At 41.8% G+C, this 18,874-nt stretch overlaps 1 protein-coding gene across 2 annotated transcripts in view; it reads right to left on the bottom strand.

The window, feature by feature from the left end:
- PTPN21 (protein tyrosine phosphatase non-receptor type 21) overlaps nt 1-18,874 on the bottom strand; it is a 64,619-nt gene that overhangs the window by 25,516 nt on the left and 20,229 nt on the right. The window contains exons 3-8 of one of the 2 annotated variants that reach the window (XM_036429584.2): nt 9,502-9,671; nt 6,000-6,097; nt 4,488-4,555; nt 3,357-3,427; nt 1,295-1,382; nt 560-648 (exon numbers count right to left, since the gene is read on the bottom strand). In XM_036429584.2, the coding sequence (XP_036285477.1) occupies nt 560-648; nt 1,295-1,382; nt 3,357-3,427; nt 4,488-4,555; nt 6,000-6,097; nt 9,502-9,671 (584 nt within the window). The remainder of the gene's footprint in view (nt 1-559; nt 649-1,294; nt 1,383-3,356; nt 3,428-4,487; nt 4,556-5,999; nt 6,098-9,501; nt 9,672-18,874) is intronic. The other variant, XM_045574680.1, reaches the window with a different exon arrangement.

The raw sequence follows: 18,874 nt of genomic DNA, 5'->3' as shown, positions 1-18,874 counted from the left end.
CCAAGGACACCAAGGTCAGTGAGGCCCAGTGCTTCCCTAGAGAGGCCCACACCTGGGCTGAAGGTTCGCTTCCCATTCTGAGTGCGGGAAGCAACCAGTAGATGTGTCTCTGTCACATCAATGTTTCTCTCTCTCCCTCTCTCTCTCTCCATCTCTGTCCTTCCCTCCCTCCCTCCCTTGCTCCTTTCCTCCCTTCCACTCTCTCTGAAATGCAATGGAAAAAATATCCTCAGGTGAGGATTAACAAAAAAGAAATAGCCCTAGAAATCAGAGCTCATATGAAAATACACATCAAGAGAACACCTCCATATGGGAAGAAAAGGGGCGCATTTTTAAGTATGTCCCAAGTCGACCCCTATTACAAGCACCATTTTCTGCACACCTGTTTTGAAGAAAGCGGCTTACAAGAAGAAGCCGGCAGTGAGGTGGTATTTTTTCCTAGGAAGGCGTATTTCCATTTCCTAACGAGACCTTGGGGGATACTTATGAGCAATATAACTAACATCGAGACTAAAAATGGGAGCCACAGACACGGCTCGGAACGATGTAGGAAGAATACCGAAATATCACGGGAGGCCTTCCGTTCTTGTGCTTCACAAAGATGCCCTCCAGGCAGGCTCCGATGGAGATGTCGCTGCCTTGGCTGTCCTGAAAGGAGAAAGACACACTCAGGCGGCAGGTGCAGAGCAACCACACCTGCACCCCGTCCCCAAACCTCTTTCCCAGGCAGGAATGCGCGGAAGACTCACGGGATAACTGCTCTGAAGGGGAAAAGTCTGAAAGTTACCAATGTGTCGTAAACATGTGTGAATAGAAGAGCCTAACTGCTTTGGCTCGGGGGATAGAGAATCGGCCTCCGGACTAAAGGGTCCCGGGTTTGATTCCGGTCAAGGGCATGTACCTTGGTTGTGGGCACAACATTGATGAGAGAGAAACAATGATAAGCTGCCTCCTGCACACCAGGAGTGCTGATCACTGTTTCTCTCTCATCAATGTTTCTAACTCTCTGACCCTCTCCTTTCCTCTCTGTAAAAACTCAATTAAAAAAAAGAAAGAGAGATGGGCCCCATAAGGAACGCCCTCAAGAGCATTCAGAGAACAAACTGCAAATCAGTTACATGTTCACTGCATCCATTTGGCCACAAGAACCTCCGCTTTGAAACGCCCAGAACTTTGCACGAGGTCGGCCTTTGCACGAGGTGGGCCTTTGCACAGCAGGGCGCCCTGGGCTTCCCCGCTATCCCCCGGGAACCCTGAGACCCATTTCGGAGCGCCCCGGCCGCCGTGCGCTTACCTTCGCAGGGTAGCTCTCTTCCCCGTAGCCTTCCATCCTCTCCACCTCCTGCATGTACAGCATTTCCGCCTCCGGGGCTGCAAGCCCTCTGCAACCCAAACCATGTCAGTGAGATTGGCCACAAAACTAAACACCAACAAACAAAGCCACAGAGCTTTTCTCAAATACTACACAGGCATTGGCCTCAAACATTACAAACATTCCAAGTTTCTAAGCATCGGCCATGGGTTACATCAATCCAGCACTGACTGAAAACTGACCACATGCAAAGCACGGTGCTGCACACGGAGGTTAGTTAGGGAGGATCCTCTCCCTGTGCTTTGGACAGGCGAGGGGGACACAGGCAGTAAGACAACCCCTGGAACATCTTGAGGAAAGGCTAGGATTCTTTCTAAGCCACTAACTGCTCACTATCCAAACCAGCAGGTGGTACTGAGCATCCCATGCTCAATGCCAAGGGATCAAAGCGCGGAAAGTACGAGTTAGGAGGATGGAAATCCTTTTTACTCCGGGGACACCGTTAGAAGGATGGGTGGGTAGGAAGGTGGTGTGGACAGAGAAAGTGCTCAGCTGCATGGAAACTTGCCTCTCCAGCCTCATCTTTGCTGCTCCCCCATACCCACAGGGCACCCCATACCTCAGCCTCCCCAAACTCTGCCTTTCTTTGAATACACCACGTTCCCTCAGGCCTCTGGGCCTTTGCACACACTAATCCCTCTTCCTAGGATGCCTGTCACTCACCTGTGCACCTATCCCTCGAGGCTCGGCCTAGGTGTCCATCACTCCTTCTCTATCACCTGCTGTGAACCCCGAGTCCAGGTCAGACATCCCAGCTCTATGCAAACCCACGACGCAAACCCACATTCTGTACACATTTCCCCGCTGCTCCCGTATTCTGTTCTGACTGTTCTAACTGCCTCCTCAGTGGGTAGTCCTGCCTACCCCTTAGCCTGCAAGGCAGGGAACGGAATGCATCTTCTGGACGGCAGGCGACTGTTTTCAACTTATCTCCCCCACTATGTCTTTAAGCAGATGAATGAATGAATAAATGAATGAAGGAAAGGAACGAAAGATAAGGGGAGGTAGGCCTGAGGGATTCATTATGCTGGGGTGGGGGAAGGCAGGATTTAACCAGTTCATAGGAGGTCTTTAACACCAGGGGCAATGAACTCAGGCTAGTGAAGAGCAAGAACAAATTCACGAGCATCTGACAAAGGGTGTGGGGGTGGCTGGGAAAGAGAGAGGAACAGTGATGTTTTAGGGAGATTAATCCTTGGTGAGCGATTGTATGGATTTGAGTGAGGAGAGACTAAAGGCACAAGGTTATGTTTAATGGGAGGGGATGAACAATAGGTTATAATCAGACAGACCTGGGTCCAAAATCCCACCTCTACCACCTGTAACTTTGGGCAAGTTATTTAGTCTTTCTGAGCTTGGCTCCCCCAATCTGTAAGGAGATAATGACATTGACTTAAAGAGTGGTTATAAGAATAGAATGACATATCACATACTTAGAACTGTGTATTTGCTTTAGAATGGAGACCTAGCATTCTCCAGGGGAGGGTTTTTCTTCCAACAACACGTACAGATTCACAATCCAAGAAAGTCATTGTCTATCAGGATGGTAAGTCAGTGCAATAAGCACTGTAGCTCTTAGCACAGCTTCCCCAGAGGACAGAGATACAGCATCCAAAGGTGAAGAGAAGAAAACCCTGCGCCTGCTGCATCACATAGGAAAAGGAGTCTCTCCAACCTTGAACTGACCGACAGAGGACCGGTTGGCACCAAAACCTCTCATACTCGGGGTGGAGGATGGGCACCCTTTGAACGGTCTCAGCCTCCTCACGGGGACAACATGGATAATAGATGAGGTAACATGGTAAGTGCTTGGACCAGCACTCGGCACAGAGTGAGTGCTCTGAAAATGCGGACGCTCCAAAGGGGGAGCGGTTGCAGCAGCAGCAGCAGCAGCAGCAGCAGCGTTAAGTGCTGAATTTCACATTTCAAGTTCAAACAGGCACTGGTTCCATACCATTGCCACACCTTCCTTTCTCAGCATTACCTGTATTTCTGATGCAGTAAGGCCACCTTTTGGGTTGCTTCTTCCAATACCTTTTCATCTTGCAACCACCCCTGAAGAAAACACACTGCAGTAAGTATGTACACGAGTCACCCCAATTTCTCAGGAAGATTCGTTGCTGCTGACGCTACCCAACTCTCCTCACTGTCAGGCAGAAGCAGGATGGGTAGGAATCTGGGGGAGCTTGGCCCCAGCCCGTAATCATGGACTGCCTAAGGAATCTAGTGGCTTCTGCTCAGGAGCCAAACACTCGCCCTGCCTTTTCCACTCAGCCTCAAAGGAAGTTCCCACTGGGTCAGGTCAGGTTGGTAGCATCCACGGCCAGTTGCTATCCCGGCACTAGGACACCTGTACACACCCATTGGCTATGCAGACAATGCTCGGAAGAGCATCCCTCCCCTGGTTGCTCCAGCGCAGTTTTCCTGCCAAGGCAACCAGTAACAGAGCAGAAGGCAGTGTCCTCCCATCATCTACTTTTTAAACTGTTGCTGAGAAGCCAAATTTATCTTACCTAATAAAAGAGATATGCAAATTAACAATCACTCTGCTACACCCACAGCCAATCAGAGTGGATATGCAAATTAACCCAACAAAGATGGAGGTTAATTTGCATATGGAGGCAGGGAGCAGGGTAAAGCCTACTATGAGGGGAAGGGGGGCCGAGGGAGCTACTGGAGTGGTGTCCCAGACAGAAGCAAGGGCTTGCCGGCTTTGGGCGGCTGGGAGTGAAGCCAGGGGAAGGAAGGCCTATTCTTACCCGAATATCATGCTACGGGTCTCTAGTTTCAACATAATTTTGGGAGGTTTCAAGCCTTCGGTTAAAAGCAAAACCTCTGTGTGGCTCCTCAGAAGCAGGAAATGAATCCCCCTCTTTAGACTCAACATCCAAACATAAAACAGACGTCTCTGGGAATGGCCCCGTGACTGCAGACCCTCCCGTTCCCGTGGCTTTACCACAACCAAGAAAGGTGTTATAGGAAAAATACTTATACTTGCGTTGTTCCTCAGAGGGAACTGATTCTTTAACACTATTCCTGGAATTCATTTCAGGGAGTATTAAGGGCATGGAAATAAGCTGTTTATATAAAGGCCCAATGTCAAAAGGAGTCTTACCACAGGAAATAAGGCAAATTTCTGAAGGAAGTCCTGGGATTCATACTGATCAAAGTCACCGAAATCAGCTATACAAAAATGACAAATATTCACGTCAGTTATATTTAATTTGCATAGCAACCCATGCTCAAAGCAGACTCGATATGCCGTTACGTAGAAAGTGTGCTTCTGATTCAGAAGTCAAATCTGCATTACAGCTAGAAAGTGTATATTTTAAAAATATCATTCTTAAAACATTAGTTAGGTAGACTCATGTGTCTTGACTTGGAAAATGCCTATTAATAAAGTGAAAAATAAGTTACAAACTGTATGTAATGTGATCTCCTCTTTATAATTAAAAAAAAAAAAACTGCCCCATAATCATGTGGGCTTACTCGTGCACAGAAAAATGTCAGGAAGAAACCAAAGTGTTCATAGTGGTGATTATACCTCTTGAGAATGGAACCAGATCATCTGAATATGTTACAGCAAGATGTATTGGTTTAGAAAATTTTAGCCGCTAAAAATAAATCACAGTTTGGCAAAAAGTTTATGAAAAACCAGCTCTTAAAGCCAAAGATGACATGTAGGAAGATTCAAAGGACCTCGAAAAGGAAAGTGACTCTACGTGTCAGACAACTGTTTGTCTAGAAATAATAAGATCTCCACATCTGCTAATATCTGATGAATTTTAGTAATAATTCTTCTGACTAAATTTCAATTCCCAAGGTTAAATGCCAGTTATCATACAAAACAAATGGCCCATCAGAAGATATGCTGTATATCCGTGTAAATGCATATTGTTAGGGCAAAGGAAAAATGACAGAATTAAATGATCCAAAAAACTACCCATGAGCCGGGACCGGTTTGGCTCAGTGGATACAGCGTCAGCCTGGGGACTGAAAGGTCCCAGGTTCGATTCCGGTCAAGGGCATGTACCTTGGTTGCGGGCGCATCCCGAGTAGGAGGTGTGCAAGAGGCAGCTGATCGATGATTCTCTCTCATCGATGTTTCTAATTCTCTATCCCTCTCTCTTCCTCTCTGTGAAAAATCAATAAAATATATTAAAAAAAAAAAAAAAAAAAAAACTACCCGTGAAATGCAAACTTGATCTGTTATGACTGATGCTCTGTGACCCAGGAACACTGTTTAGGAAACCAAACAAGTGACGTATGCCTAAAGTAGAAGTGGTCATAATTTCTTCCATCTAACTGTTTGGCTGATCTTTCTTCCTAAAATATTAGCTAGCAGCAAATCAAGAGGAATACCTAGCATGCAAATGCTCTGTGTGTGTATTTTTTTCCTCTGTTTCTCTGTTGACATGAGAACATGTTTATCCTTCCAGAAGTTTCCCTTCATTAGAAAACCCAAATTCATTCTTCCCACAAGAAAGCCCCTTCGGTAACAGAGAAACATTTCACCAACATACTTACACTACTATAGAAAGTCCGTTACTTTAAGAAGTCATTGCTGTTTTCGTTATAACCGTTTTAATCTGATAGGTCGGGTACAGTATCAGTTGTCATCATTTACCTTGAACAGCCAAGCCTGCTAGTTGAATTGCTTGCTCTAATGTACACGGAATGTTTCCTTCCAAGATATCTTTCTTCAGCTGCAGATAATACTGATACCTACAAAAGAAATGTCAATTTTAAAAAGTTAACACCAACATTAGCTCCAATTGAGACAATGCATTTTACCATAATTTATTAGAGGAGCATAAACTAGTCAACTAAAACCTTATCCTGGATGGTTTCAAAGAAAAACAAGAACATCCTTCACACACACACACACACACACACACACACACACACAATCAATTTATTGAGTTACTTCTCCTTAACTGCAGTTATTTCAAAGCTGTAACCATGTAGAAGACAACTGGTCATCTATCTTATGCCCCATAAGACAGTCCCTACATACTGTCCTTGTTAGTTGGAGAGAGATGCCATAGGCAATCTTTACTTTAAAAACTCTGACTAGTACCTTGGTAACATAAGACTTTGCTTACTCAGATCCCTTGTTCTGGAAAATAAACCCATAAGAAAACAGTTCCTGATATTTCAAACCAGGTTTATATTGAAATTTGTTTGGATGGAATCCCTAAAAGCGTAGCTGCTAAATGCTTTCTTGATATTCTTGTAAAATGAGTTCACTTATTATTACACTTTCAATATTCGGAACACTGCTTACCAGCACAAGCTTCAGTCACACAGACCGAGGCTGCATTCCTGCTCTCCAATCTAGCATTCTGCAGGAATCTGAGCAAGCCATAACCTACGCGTTAAATTGTCACTGGCCAAATGAGAATGCCATTGTCCCTTCACAAGGCTGAACGTATTGAAAGAGTATAATTTAAAGCTTTCGACACAGTACTAAACACAGCTGGCACTCAAGAAACAGTAAATACTACGATTTTTATCAGTAATCCATCTACTTCAAGCCAATCACCACCAGTTCATGCTATCTTTTCTCCATTTTGGTAAAGCTCTACAGTGCAGATCTGTTCTGCCTCCCGTTGATTCACCCTCTTTAACTGGTGATTACTAGGACCTGCTCTGCATCACGCACTGTCTGAGATGCTGGGGACCTGATGTGAAATGAAGATCCAACAACTCTCTGCCAATACGGTCTAAAAAAGTAACGCCTTGGTATAATGCAAACCTGAATTCAAAACTGTCTAAACCAAGCAAGGAAAGAGACTGCACATGTTAATTCTAAAGCAAGCATTCCATAATAGTGCCCAAAAGCCAAATATGCTGATCAAATAAAAATATCACCTAAAGCCTTATCGACTTGTCAACTTTCCAACATAAAGTATTTTTACACAAAAAGATTACATTAAATAATTATAATAGATCAGGTGCCTCATTTTGCACAACAGACATTTTAAATAATATGCAGTGAGGTAGTCTTCACCTGTTTTTCCTAGATTAGTAATAGAAAGCTAAAACACAGACATTTTATGTTTATATATTTAAGTTTTATTATAGAAATTTTGAAAGATATACAGACAATAAATACAAAAACCCCCATAGCCTTCCCATGCAGCCTCACCAATTGCCAACTTTATGCCTGCCACGTCTCCGCTATGCTCTCCCCTCCCTGACCCTGAGAATTCCAAATGTATCATAACAACTACAAATACTTCAGTATATATCTCTAAAAAGTCAGCTTAAACACACACACACACACACACACACACACACACACACACTTTTAACATACCCAACAAAATAAATGACTAATAATGCCTTAACACTATCCAACATCCAGTCCATGAACAATTTTTGTGATTGCGTCAAGTCTTTTCACAGTTGTTTTTTAAATCAGGATCCCAACAAAGTCCACAGGTTACATTTGATTATTTTCTAAATTTCTCTTAATTTTAGGGAAAAAAATGCCTCCTCTTCATTTTCATGTTACTTATAGACAAAACGATGTGACTGATCATGTAGAATTTTCCACATTCTCGGTTTGCCTGATGTACTCTCATGGGGACATGTGATATATCTCTTCTCCTGTGAGCTAACTGTTGGATGTAGAGAGGAGTGTTGTCTAACAGAACGTCCTGCGGTGGTGAAAATGGTATATATCTGTGCTGTCCCAGAGGGCAGCCATGAGCCACACTTAAAACGAGAGCCCTAACTGGTTTGGCTCAGTGGATATAGCGTCGGCCTGCGGACTACAAAGTCCCAGGTTCGATTCCAGTCAAGGGCATGTACCTTGGTTGTGGGCACATGCCCAGTAGGAGGTGTGCAGGAGGCAGCTGGTCGATGTTTCTCTCTCATCGTTGTTTCTAACTCTCTCTTTCCCTTCCTCTCTGTAAAAAATCAATAAAAAAAATTTTTTTTTTAAATGTGGTGAGTGTGGCTGAGGAACCGGTAAAGACCCCTTAAAGCAGCATGACTTGCTTAGAGGAGAGCCGGGTTTAGCCCCTGCTCCCTGGAATGTGAATGCAGCAGCTCGGTGGTGTCCAGGATTCTTTGGCTCCAAGGTTACATAGTGAATAGGAAGAGCACCAGCACGCTGAGGACGGTGGGACAGGAAGAGACAGAGCATCGGTCCTTGCAGACCTGGTGGAGCTGATCTAGAAGCCCTGCAGGGCTGACCTCTGGCCTTCTTCCACTGAGGAAGGCAAAGTTAAGGGCTTTTGTTACAGATAGCCATCCTTATTACATCCTTAACCCTTACTGCTACAACTTACCAGTATCCATCAGGTTCTGCTACAACCAATTAATGTGTGATCACACACTGGTTGAAGCTACAGGGCCTCCTCTCTCTCAGCCCTTCCCACAGCTAATGCCTTTGTTCAGGTCCACATCCTAAAGCCCAGATTATGGCGTGGACATTACTAACTGGTCTCCTACCTACAGTCTTGCTGCCTCTAATCTACCTTCTATGATGGGTGTCCTTTGTAATATACCAATGTCATCATTTCCATTCTGTACAAATGAAAAAAAATGTCTGTCCTCATTGTACCATAATTTTATGACTAAAATACTCCTATTTAAAAAGCAAACAAACATGTTTTTATTGCTTTTAGAAAGAGGGAGAGAGGAAGGGGAAGGGAGAAGAGGGGAAGGGGAAAGGGCACATATTAGCCAACATTTTCGGACCTTCAACACCTCCCGCCTCTCCCTCTCCCCCTCTCATATCACTACCCCACACAGCCACTGGGGTCAAAGAATTGTGAGAACCCGGCTGTACACTTTCTTGAAGAAGGAACACAGATTCTGTGACTAAATGTTCCCCCCTCCCTCCTTTGATTGTTAGAAAGGTCAGAAACAAATCAGCGAACACACTACGAGAAGAGTCCACAGCCGAGGTGAAAAGTTTTCCCCTTAATCACTCCTTTGTGCCAGGGAAGCCGTAACTCATGCAAAGGCAGTGAGTAAGGCGTTCTGGCACACCGCATGCCAGAACCTCCACGTAAAGTGGGGCGGGAGGGCAAAGGCCAGCCTGCACTGCAGCCTTCCTTTCACTTTTCCAACCACACGCGATCCTTTCCTGAAAGCAGAGCAGGGACTCTCACCTGGTGACCTCCTGCTGCAGCTGGCACACGGAGGGCACATAGAACACCACCCCGAAGGAGACGGTGGGCTCCAAGGCGTATTTATCCAGCTGCTTCTTCAGAGGCTTCTCCAGATCCACCCACCGGCGCTGGTTCTGCTTGTTGTAGTACCAGAGGCTGAAGTATGTGATCTGGAAAGAGGGGAGATCACTGAAGGAGGCGGAAATGTACCAAAGGGTCTCTATACTTTTTAAAAAATATATTTTATTGATTTTTTACAGAGAGGAGGAGAGAGGGATAGAGAGCTAGAAACGTCGATGAGAGAGAAACACCAACCAGCTGCCTCTTGCACACCCCCTACCGGGGATGTGCCCGCAACCAACGTACATGCCCCTGACTGGAATCGAACCTGGGGCCTTTCAGTCCGCAGACCAAAGCTCTACCACTGAGCCAAACCGGTTTCAGCACCTTTTTTTTTTTTTTTTAATGTATGTTTTTATTATTTTTTAAAAAGAGGGAGAGGGATAGAGACTTAGAAAAATCGATCCGATGCTTCCTGCATGCCCCCTACTGGGGATGTGCCTGCAACCACAGTGCATGCCCTTGACAGGAATCGAACCAGGGACCTTTCAGTCTGCAGGCCGAAGCTCTATCTACTGAGCCAAACCGGTTTTGGCTATACTTTAATTGCTCTAACCCATGACCTGGGACCAAGAGACAGCAATTTCTATTGTTTCACTGCTCAGAAAGGGACAACAGCGAAACCTGAAAGGAGGTGGGGGAGGGAGAGAGAGAGAGAGAGAGAGAGAGAGAGAGAGACAAGACCTACCTATAGGTAGGTACTCATATTCTGGGGGGAAAAGGTGAGAAGTCAATTACTTTTGCAGACTATTTCTTCACCCCTGCACCAAAAGAGTGCCTTCATGGCCTAGACAGCAGAAGGTAGTGGGTGCTATGAAATTTTACAGACAGTTTTTAACAAAAACCATATGCTAAAAAATATTGAAAAACTAAATTTTATTATAATTAATAATTTATAACAAACATAACTGGGGCTCTACCTAGTAGAATTCTTTTTCTTTTTTTATGTTTTTATTGATTTCAGAGAGAGGAAGGGAAAGGAGGAGAGAGAAACATCGATACCCGGGCTTGTGCCCTGACTGAGAATCAAACTGACAACCTTGTAGTGATGGGAGGATGCTCAACCAGCTAAGCCACACTGGCTAGGCTACGTTGTAGAATTCTGAAGAGATAATGTTCATCCAATCTTTCACTACTCTAAAATTTGACTTCTATAAATAAACACATCTCTGTAAATATTCTAAATTCTAATAATACTAATACAGTTGTATAACTGCAACTCCTCTTTGTCTCCAAAAGCTTATTAGAGACAAACTTAAAGCAACTGTAAGCCATGGAAGTAAAATATCTATTTCTCTCTCTCTTTCTCTCTCTCTCTCTCTCACACACACACACAAAGTTATACCTAAAGCAGTAAAATAACTTATAATTTTAAGTTATTTAAGTTATACACATGTTTGTTGTGTGCTTTTAAATGCCCAGACATTTAGATCTCACTTGCTGTGTAAGGAACCTGTTCAGGTAAATCAATACTAGCTCTGGGCCTGGTCAACCTGAAAGGGCATTAATACACTTAAGGGTTGAAAGGACAGCCTCTGGCCACTGCTAATATTTACCCCTTCCCGATCAATTTACTGCCAAGGTCATTACAAAACTCGCGGCTTTGTCCTAGGCTCTACAGAAACACTACCAAATAGAGCCTTCTACGATGATGAAAATATTCTCTACCTGCACTCTCCAATACAGCAGCCACTAGCCACACGTGGCTACTGAGCACTGGGAATGTGGCTAGTGCAGCTGAGGAAATGAATTTTTTAATGCTATTTAATTTTTGATGCAAAAGATACTTTATTACATTTTATTTTTCAAGAGCATTGAAGAAAACCCATATCCAACATCATACTCAACAGTGAAAAACTGAAACCTTTCCCCCTAAGATCAGGAGCAAGACAAGCATGCTTATGTTCTCCACTGCTATTCAACCCTGTACTGGGAATTCTCTCCAAGTAAGAAAATGAAATAAAGGCATCCAAACTGGAAAGAAGTAAAACTATCTCTATACACTGGAGACATGATCCTGTATTATTAAAAAAAATAATATATATATATATATATATATATATATATATATATATATATATATCTCACCCTGGGCTGTGTGGCTCAGTTAGTGGTAGCCAGTTCGATTCCTGGTTAGGGCAGGTGCCTGGATTGGTTCAATATAGGAGGCAGCAGATTGATGTTTCCCTCTCTCCATCTGCCTTCTCTTTCTCTAAAAAAATATAAATCAATAAAAACATATTTTTTAAACAATCCCAAAGATGCCCTCACCAAAACAAAACTACTAGAGCTAATAAATTCAGCAAATCTCCAAGCAAAGATCAGGGATGAAAATTTCAAAAAGAAAATAAAGGAAGTATAAACATCTAGAAATAAATTTAACCGTAGAGGTGAAAAGGCTTCTGTACTGAACAATACAAAACAATGCTGAAAGAAATTAAATTGAAAGACATACCATGTAAATGGATTGAATACTTAACATTGCTAAGATGGCAAGATTCTCCAAAGTGATCTACAGATTCAAATGCAATCCCTATCAAAATGCCAATAGCCATTTTCACAGAATGGGAAAGCCAATTCTCAAATGCATATGGAATAGCCAAAACAATATTTAAAAAGAACAAAGTTGGAGGACTCACATTTTCTGATTTGAAAACTTACTACAAAGCTGCCTTAATCAGAACAGTAAGGTACTGGTATAAGAAGAGACTTATTATAGAATGGAGTCTAGAAATGAAGCCACACATCTATGGTCAACTGATTAGACAATAGTGCCAAGACCTTTCAGAGGAGAAAGAACAGTCTCTTCAACAAACAGTCTAGATTTAAACAGTGGTCAGCAAACTCATTAGTCAACAGAAACAAAAATCAAAAGTACAAGGATTGAAATTTCTTTTGAGAGCCAAATTTTTTAACTTAAACTTCTTCTAATGCCACTTCTTCAAAATGGACTTGCCCAGGCCGTGATATTTTGTGGAAGAGTCACACTCTGCTGACCACAGGTCTAGGAAAACTAAAGTCAGGCCCCTGTACTTCTCATCATGTATTAAAAGTAACTCAAACTGGTTCAACAACCTAAATATAAGAACTACAATATAAATTCTTTAGCAGAAAACATAGAGGTAAATCTTCATGACTTTAAAATATTGATAGATTCTTAGATAATGACACAAAGGAAAATGAGCAACAAAGGAAAAAACAGATACATTTCACTTCATCAAAATTAAAAAGTATGTGCATCAAAGGACCAAATCAAGAAAGTAAAAAAGGCAAACTATATAGAAAGGGAGAAGAAATCCTCAAATCACATATCCAGTATCTAGAATATATAAAGAACTCTTATACAACAACAAAAAAAACCTCAATTTTATTTTTTAAAATATATTTTTATTGATATTTTAGAGAGAAAGGGAGAGGGATAGTTAGAAACATCGGTTAGCTGCCTCTTGCACACCCCCTACTGGGATGTGCCTGCAACCAAGGTACATGCCCTTGATGGAATTGAACCTGAGACCTTTCAGTCCGCAGGCCGACACTCTATCCACTGAGCCATACCGGTTTTGGTGGCAACTCAATTTTAAAAAGGGCAAAGGTCTTGATTAGATATTCTTCCCAAAGAGCATATACAAATGGCCAAACACATATGAGACAAGCTTCCCGTCATTAGTCATTAGTCAAATATAACTCAGAACCACAATGAGGTACTGGATGTGAAGAAACTGAAACCTTTATACATTGCCAGTGGGAATGTAAAATAGTTCAGCCACAATGGAAAATAGTTTGGTGGTTCCTCAAAAGTTAAACATATTAATCATCCTATGAACCAGCAATTCCACTCGTGGATATACTACAGCCAAAAGAACTGAAAACAGGTACTCAAATACAGGTACAGGCATGCTCAGCAAAGGGCTATTTGCAATAGCCAGAAGATGGAAACAACTTAAAAGTCCATCAGTAGAAGAAAGGATCAACAGATTTTGGAACATACATACAATGGGACATTATTCAGCCATAAAAAAAGCAGCACTGATACATACTACAGTGTGGATGATTTGCAAAAACATTATACTGAGAGAAAGAAGCCAGATACAAAAGATCACATATTGTATGATTCCATTTTAAAAAAATGTTCAGAATACCGGTAGATAAATCCTGAGCAACAGAAACAGAAAGTAGATTGATGGTTTGGGGGGTGGGGGGAGAGAGAGGAAAGTAATTGATTAACAGGTACAGGTTTTTCATTCAGGGTAACAAAACGTTTTGAAACTAGATAGAGGAGGTATTGTGAATGTACTAAATCACTACATCGTTTATTTTTAAATGGTTAATTTTTTATATGAATTTCATTTCAAAAAAGATTTATTTTAAAGAACAGAAACACTGCCCTGGCTGATTTGGCTCAGTGGATAGAGCATCAGCCTGCGGATTAAAGGGTCTCGGGTTTGATTTCAGTCAAGGGCACATGCCCAGGTAGCAGGCTCGATCCCTGGTTGGAGGCCTGAGGGAGGCAGCTGATCAGCGATTCTCTCTCATCATTGATGTTTGTATCTCTCTCCCTCTCCCTTCCTCTCTGAAATCAATAAAATACCTTAAACAAAAAAAAAAGAACAGAAACACTAAAACACACACACACACACACACATACACACACACTAACAACCAAAATACAGACTTTTTTAAATTTTTAAATAGGTCAAATTTAGTGCATTTGAAACAAAGGGGGGAGGGGGGAAATGAGACAGAAATAGATGAGTCTAGCCGTGAGTTAATTGGATTTCCTGCTTCCTAATAACTATCTATACTTAGGTCTTCCTTTATTTAAAGTTAAGATATACCAGGAACTCCCCCCCCCCCCCCCCTTCCCCAGACAACAACCTTAGTACAGACAGGCCCCCTAGGTGCCTTACATTTTGACTCTTCCCAGTCATTACTTGGTCTGGGATAGTTTCCCAGGATCATGTGTCTTCTCTTCCTTGAATCGAATCTTCTGGGCTGTGCATGTCTTGTAGAGTTTATGGGCTTGGTTTAGCTGCAGTTAAAATGTTCCCAGGAACCAGCCTGTAATTACTGGCTTTCAGGGAATACCTCCATCACGCCTTCTTTTCTCCCCAGGACATTCCCTAGTAAGAATCCACGGGGCTTCCCTTGCCCCACAGCCCTGTCTGCTCTCACTGATGCCCACGCAAGCTGACAAGGCCTGTGGGAAACTCACCCCAAGAGAAGCCTCTACCTCACTGAATCTTCCAGCATCTTCCATCCTCCATTATCATTCAACAGGTTTTTGTGAAATTTCTTCACAGTGGGATACTTTTCTCTCCTATTTTGCTCTAAACAAACATATCAGTCGTCTTACTAAAGTTGCTCAAGGATTTCCTCATAAGCTGTTTAAGATTTTACTAGCTACTCTCCTAAAAATTGTATGGATAATTGTGCCCGCTGTGTAAACAACAGTAAAAACAAAAGTTAGGCGGTTAAAAAAGCTGGTTTCTTTACAGGCACAACAGGGTTTTAATGAACCAACATTTACTCAGAGAACAAAGTGATCCGGTAACTGAGCTTTTTGTTCGGAAGAAAACATAGCTACAACACATTGTGGAGCTCAGGTCGAAGAACGTGTCCCAAATCACAGTCACCTAAAGAGACACCATTGTTATAAGCAGGTCCAAACTCTGCCAGAATGTGAACCCTAAGCCCCAAGTCCTTTCTTGTCTAATTATTTTAAGAGCCTTGTTAGTTGTGCTATTTTTAAGGCAGAGCAGAAGGACACACAAATTAGCGGGAGGGTTTTTTAAGCCACGGATGCCCTGAGTTTGATGCAGGTTAATCCCATATAAAATGGCAACTATAATTTTATCCTGGTGCTTTTCTTAGACGAGGCAGAAGTCAGCAGACGTTTCATCGGGAGCGAGAGGAGAGGAGATAGCACCCGATAAAGCCTTTCCCAGGCAGAGATCATCTAACACGGGTGGTTAACAAGTGTTAACCTAATTCAAGCCCAGCTCTTGGCTCCACACGGAGTCTGCCATAAATAATGGAGCACGGTACTTCTTCCTTTCAGCAGTGAGTGCGGTGGTCACACTGCCTCCAAGCAGACAGCATGTTGTCCTTTCCTGTTTAATTTTAATCCATTTTCTTGTGTCCTTGGTCAGGGAGTATATTATCTGCCTTCAAGGTGATAATATGCAATATCACTATACCCTAGCACCTATGAGGACTCAGAAATATAACCATCATGAGTGTATCTTTATCTCCTAATAACACTGAAACCTTTATTAAACTGAACACTGAGGGCCTCACAAAAGCAGATTTTGTTGCTGTTGTAACATTTCACTTCCAGGAAAAAGGGTCCAATGACAAGCCAACTTCAGGGATTTATTAAAAGGAAATACGAGGCATGAATGGGGATCATTATCTACATAGATGACTCATAGCTTCTCTATTTACTATCCTGAACAGTAAGATGCTATGAAGAACCCAATGACCCATCCTTCAAAAAATATATATTGTACAAACATCCTTCAAAGCATATATATTGCACCAAAACCGGTTTGGCTCAGTGGATAGAGCACTGGCCTGTGGACTGAAAGGTCCCAGGTTCGATTCCGGTCAAGGGCATGTACCTTGGTTGCGGGCACATCCCCAGTAGGAAATGTGCAGGAGGCAGCTGATGGATGTTTCTCTCTCATCCATGTTTCCAACTCTCTATCCCTCTCTTCCTCTCTGTTAAAAATCAATAAAATACATTTTTTCATTAAAAAAACATATATATTGCATTTCCTAATAAAAAAATGGGCTTAGAAAAATTCATCTATTCATTCAGTGAATACAGACTGAACACCTACTATGTGTCAAACCCTTATAGGGACACAACAATGAGGAAAAGAACACACAACCCATGTCACTTACATTCCAGTAGGGAAAGAAAGACAAGCAAAATATATGGGAGGTCAGATACCAGTAAGTGCTACACAGAAATATATTCAATTATAAAGTTAAAATGATACTGGCATGTTTTTAAAGACCAAGCTAGGAATAAATACAAAATGTTATTACATACATTTTACTGCCCCAAAATGTTAGAAATAACAGATGTTCCTGCACAGTTCCCATACAAAGGCTGACATGCTCCATCTTGTACCAACCACATAAAAGGTCAATTAGTTTAAAACCCTCATACCTGAGGATAAGCCACGCCTCCCATGCTTTAATTACTTTAGCTGTCTATTTTGTTATATTACAGGCCCATTTCTTATATCCCATTCCAACAGAATCAGACAGATTTCTCTTTGTTCAGATCTCTAAATGTGGGCATCTTCGGATTTGCTTATTAGCTTAATTCACAAATGTCAATGTTTTAGATCATTCATAACTGTTCTCTTTTTATTGATAAGAGAGTGAAAAGACATATAACCTCAGCCTTATTTGGCCCATACTCCAGATTTAAAATTTCAATGAATTCACAGGAAAAAATTTGTTTCATGTTTTCCTGAATTCGAGTCTCAGTTATTCTTTTTATATTGGTTTATCATAGGTATTGAGCAGTGTGAGCATTATGCTTAGAAGTGGTAACTACACAATGTAAAAATGAAAAGAGATGAAATGAGTATATTTAGGAATAGCTGCTTATTTTTCTGACATTCACTCTTGTCAGGTCAAAATTATAGCTGTTTCATGTGACTCAGAAAGTGGTAACCATGAAGGACCACAAAGAGATAAAGGGAATTAGAAAGAGGATAAATCCATTTTAAATGAATATGGGCCTTAATTCATTTTAAGAAAGAATCTAGTCAAAGTTAATTTCTATTGCCTAAAAGAATATTACCCAACATATTTTCCATTGTCCTAAAAAAAAAAAAAAATACAGTCGCTTCACTGTTCTTAAATTAGTATTGCCATGAAAGATCTCAAGGTTATAAAATCAAGTAAATTATTTTTGTGGTTAAAATTCTAACAGATACACATGAAGAAACTCCTAGATTTCTGTTACTAAAAGCTACACTGTTTTCTTCATTAATCAACGCTTGGTTTCATCGTACATGAAGTAACTCTTCTCTCCACATTCCAGTTACAGTAAACACTTCTTCCATGTACACAAATGTTCCAAGAAAACAGTAAAATTCTTTCCTTTTTTAATACAAAAAGGCTATTATCCCTTTTTTATTGAGGATAGAAAGTTCCATTTAGCAAAGGGCACACTTACGGCTTTAATGAATTTCCTTTTAAACTGTGTTCTCACTGACGAATAAGTCATGGATGGTACATAACTCAGAAATATACACTCAATACTTTTTAATTGTTTAAGTACCATAATACCAGTTACATTTTATTCCAAGAGGTGCTATTTAAAAAAAAAAAATACATAAGACTAGGTATTTTCATTATAATTTAAAAGTAGAACAGTTGAACTGACCATAAATATGTATTGCTACTAAGGATAATACGAATTGCCCACTATTCATTATCCTATAGCCAACTATCCTATATTCAAGGAATATAATAATAAAAGTCCCACTCCTCTTTGATAATAATAAAAGAGGAGTGGGAGAGAAGAGACAGACAATAAAGGTTTCATGACAGAATCATAACCTGCAAAAGAGGAATTAAAAATGGGAAATGTCTAGTGGCCTGGTCCCCATTTCAGGAATTCCCAGGTGGCAGGATGGAAACTCTGGTGTGAACTGCTGTAACAGGTGGGGATACCTCCGTGGGCACAGCAGCTGAATCCCAATGACCCAGCTCAGCAGGGGCGGCAGCAAGAACCACTATGGCTGGCTCACTAGTTCTCCCAGGTTCCCTACAGCCGTGCAACCAGACGCTGCTTTGGGAAATCTCTCAGAAGGGAACTCTCCTGAGGCGTATTTCATCAGCCCGATGCTTCCACTCCACCAGGGAACAAACTTACAAAAGGCTTCCTACCATCCACCCGGCTCTGCCCCAGCAAGTCAGGCATTCATTCCCAACCTCGTCCCACTTTTGGCGGGACAGCCCCGATTTTTGACAATTTGTCCCGTCAAAAGCAGGACATCTGGTCACCTTAGTCTTGCTGGCTAGTCATGATTCATGTCCCTTCTCAGAAATGGTTATGATGTGGTTGGTCAACGGGGAGGGCCATACAGAGATAAAGGGACTCAGAAAGAGGATTTGGGAACTATAAATGAATATGGGTCTTAATTCATTTTAAGAAAGAATCTAGTCTTAGCCTGATGTGACTTTAAAAGCATATTGTAGAACCCCGGGGAAGTGGCGAAAGGAG

This window comes from Pipistrellus kuhlii, unplaced genomic scaffold, assembly GCF_014108245.1.
Source record: "Pipistrellus kuhlii isolate mPipKuh1 unplaced genomic scaffold, mPipKuh1.p scaffold_m20_p_1, whole genome shotgun sequence".
Taxonomy (NCBI): Eukaryota; Metazoa; Chordata; class Mammalia; order Chiroptera; family Vespertilionidae; genus Pipistrellus; species Pipistrellus kuhlii.
Note: the sequence above shows the minus strand (reverse complement) of the source record. Positions and strands in the feature narration are given on the sequence as shown.